This window comes from Sinocyclocheilus grahami, unplaced genomic scaffold (assembly GCF_001515645.1).
Source record: "Sinocyclocheilus grahami isolate Dianchi unplaced genomic scaffold, SAMN03320097.WGS_v1.1 scaffold32.1, whole genome shotgun sequence".
In the NCBI taxonomy this organism is placed as follows: Eukaryota; Metazoa; Chordata; class Actinopteri; order Cypriniformes; family Cyprinidae; genus Sinocyclocheilus; species Sinocyclocheilus grahami.
Window position 1 is genome coordinate 3,530,358 of NW_015505211.1, and position 3,372 is coordinate 3,533,729.

General features: G+C 35.9%; 1 protein-coding gene across 1 annotated transcript in view; it reads left to right on the forward strand.

Moving 5' to 3' along the window:
* The first annotated feature begins 2,025 nt into the window (after nt 1-2,025).
* Nucleotides 2,026-3,372, forward strand: part of LOC107577602 (uncharacterized) — a 10,815-nt gene continuing 9,468 nt past the window's right edge. Inside the window, exons 1-3 of the mRNA XM_016263667.1 lie at nt 2,026-2,361; nt 2,454-2,542; nt 2,675-2,774. Coding sequence (XP_016119153.1) covers nt 2,230-2,361; nt 2,454-2,542; nt 2,675-2,774 — 321 coding nt within the window. The 5' untranslated portion in view covers nt 2,026-2,229. The remainder of the gene's footprint in view (nt 2,362-2,453; nt 2,543-2,674; nt 2,775-3,372) is intronic.

The following is a 3,372-nucleotide window of genomic DNA, read 5'->3' on the forward strand; positions in this document are numbered from 1 at the left end:
TAAATGGGCTAGTTTGTGCAAGTAAATTTATTTAAACTGGTTGTTAAAAGTTCAAATGGATTGTGTTATGTTCTGTAATTGCTGTTAATAAATCTGTCAGAAAAAAAATATGCTAAAGTTTCACCTTTAGACTGCCTGGCAGCCTTTTACAAAAATGAGCCATGGTTTTATTACAGTAACCACAGTTTACCACAGTATTTGTACTAAAACTGCAGTAAACACAAATTTACCATGGTAATAATAATAATAATAATAATAATACATTTTAGTACTTATGTAACACCATGTTTATTTTTCATGAGGTATCCTCAAAGGAGCACCTTTGTAACTTATCTACTCTTAAAACATGCATACTTGTATGGTACTAATATACTCACTTTTAGGGGTATAGTTGCACCTTTGAGGTTACTGTCCCATTAAAGGGCTAAAATATACAATTACAGTATATTTTATTTCTAAAAGTGTAAACAAAAAAGGCATATGAAATGTTAAAAAAACATGGCTTTAAAAGCTAATATTAAGTGAGTATAATTACTGATTATATATTCTTTCAATAATTTAAAAGATCAGTTTAGTTTAGAAGTATCGGTACCGGTATCGATATCGACGATACTGGGCTTGAAAATATCGGTATCGGATCGAAAATAAAATAAGAGGTATCGCCCATCCCTACTTTACAGAGCTCAACGGCTCTGAATGGCTCTGGGTCTAGCCCAAGCTGTTATATAAACGAACGCTATTGGTTATTTTAAAAAGGGGCGGGGCTGTTTGATTGACGTTAAAATTACTTCAACACATTGATTATACTTCTGCGTCGAACCTACGCCGTAGCTTACGCATAGACGCACACCCATACGCCGTAGCCTGACGTGCACGGACCGCAAGCGCTGTGATTGGTCTGCAAGAACCCCTCCCTCCATATGTACTTGAGTTTTGTGTGCGTTTATGTGCACTTTAATAAATTTTAATGTTACACCTTCTTATTTAAAATAAAACAAAGCAAAGAACAAGTGTCTTATCATTTATTATACTACACAGCATTATACATCAGTAGTTGTCCGCGACAAACAATGTTGATCTGCCGTGGTACAAGTCCTTGTGGAGACTGAAAGAATGCCATCTTCTCCTGTTCCGTTGTCTCCTTTTTGTAGTTTTAAATAATGATTTGATATTTATTTGCCGCCGTCACGGCTATAATGCTTCTCCGACGAGTCGCCTCTTCTTCGGCTTTTGCCGCGGTACTGCGGGTTACACCAGCAACATGCCCGTGGACACTGCAGACTAGAGGTTTGCATGTGTACTGCACGTTGACACAGACAACGACGCAGAAGTATAAATGAAAACCGACGCACAGCCTACGGCGTAGGTCCGACGCAGAAGTATAAATCAGCCTGAAAGTATAAATCAAATGTAAGTATAAAGAAGTATAAATCAGCCTGTTGATTTATTCGCTGTTTGTTTCTAAGCATTTCAGGGGACCTTTAAGTGACACAGTTTGTATTATTTATTCATAAAAGAACTATATATGATGGTTGCAAATCTACCCCTTAAAAGTTGTGTCATTTGAGAATGGAAGGATGCATGCATTTGAAGAATCCCCCCCCAAATATTTTGCAACCATAACCATAACATTTTAAAAACATCTCAAATAAATAAATATCCGGTTTTGTGTTTTTAATGTGATTTCACAATTTCCAATTACAGTAGCACACACGCATTTGAAAAAAAGAAGAAGAAAAAAATATTACTTTAGATATAGGTGGATTATTAAATATATGATTATCCAGTTTATTGTTCATGTTGAAAAAAAATTTCAATAGGTTAGGTCTCATCATCCCAAAAGACCCTCCATTTTAATGGCATAAAAATGTGTAAAAAGTAAACTGTAGTGCCACCAAGTTAGATAAATCAAAACGAACAGTTTTTTAAATGTATTTTGTAAAAAAAAATGGTCAAAGTTAAAGAAATACACTTCTAAATTCTTGTCTCACGTTGGCTTATTTGCATTAGGTTTGCTAATTTGCATACGAGCGGAAACGTCCTGCCTGCCACCAATCAGTACAGGTGGTTGTGGTTCGTACGAAAACATCGTCTCCGCATCCACCGCCGTACTAATTTTTAGCCAAAGTTTCCATGACTTTACTGTGCCAGTAAATTTATAGTCAATTAAACAAAACATTCCGAATTTAGACAAAGATTTTTTTGGTGTACAGACCGTCAAGTAGCCTAATGGCTGGTTTAACAGAGGAGCGTTTGCGCGTGGTGGCGATCATTCACGCGCTCAAAGCTGTCGGTATCCGCGTGAAAAACTGGAAGAATTTACTAAATGGATATTCAAACTGTGAACAAACTTTTAGTCAGGTAAAAAAAACGTATGAATCTCCTTGAAACGACGGTCATTTATTTGTTGCGTAATTATATAGTTTCATTGACACGTTGAATTTGTTTCTAAGGAGAGCGCATCACAGCGCTTTGCTTTTGGACGTGACATGCACTTGCTCCCACAGCATGAAATGTCCGACATGGGCGGTACAGTTCCTCAGTATGTTTGATAACTTATCTTGTTTGTTCAAAAATGTAAATAATCCAAAATAATGTAGAGTTTCACGAGTGAAACCTGACAGTGGTTGACAGAAGCCTGAGTTTTGAATGCGTCTGATGTGCTGGTTTTCAGGTTTTTGGTGGAGGCCTGTGAGTATCTGTCACAACAACATCTGCATACAGAGGGTCTTTTCAGGAAGACTGGATCACTAAGTCGTATTCGTGCTCTAAGGGTAAATTCCTTCAAATCTTTCATGTCACAATGGCATAACAATGACATGTCTTTTTAGTTTTTCATGTTAAGTATATACAGTGATTTATTGTTTTAATGGATGACAACCTATCTTTTAGGTTCATGTTTTGAGCTTTACATTTACATGCAGTGTTGGGGGTAACTCATTACAAGTAATGCGAGTTACGTAATCAGATTACTTTTTTCAAGTAACTAGTAAAGTAACTAATTACTTTTTTAATTTACAAGAAAATATCTGAGTTACTTTTTCAAAAAAGTAATGCCAGTTACTTTGTTTTCCCATTTATTGACTGACAGCTCTCCTGTCCCCATATTGGGAGAAATCGGAAGTACAGAGGCGTTGTGTGTGCTGTGTGAACATGATGTTACTGTAGTTCTAGACTAAATGTGAATGTGCATTAATTCATCCCACTTACAAAAAACAGATTTAGTATTCATCAAAAATGAATTCAAACTCAGAATATGACGCAAACCTGCAATAATTAAATATGTTAAATAACACAAATGTATCTAATCCCATTTTATTAACCAATATCTTTGCTGCTGACCTTTGATGATCCAGTTCAACCATACTAATA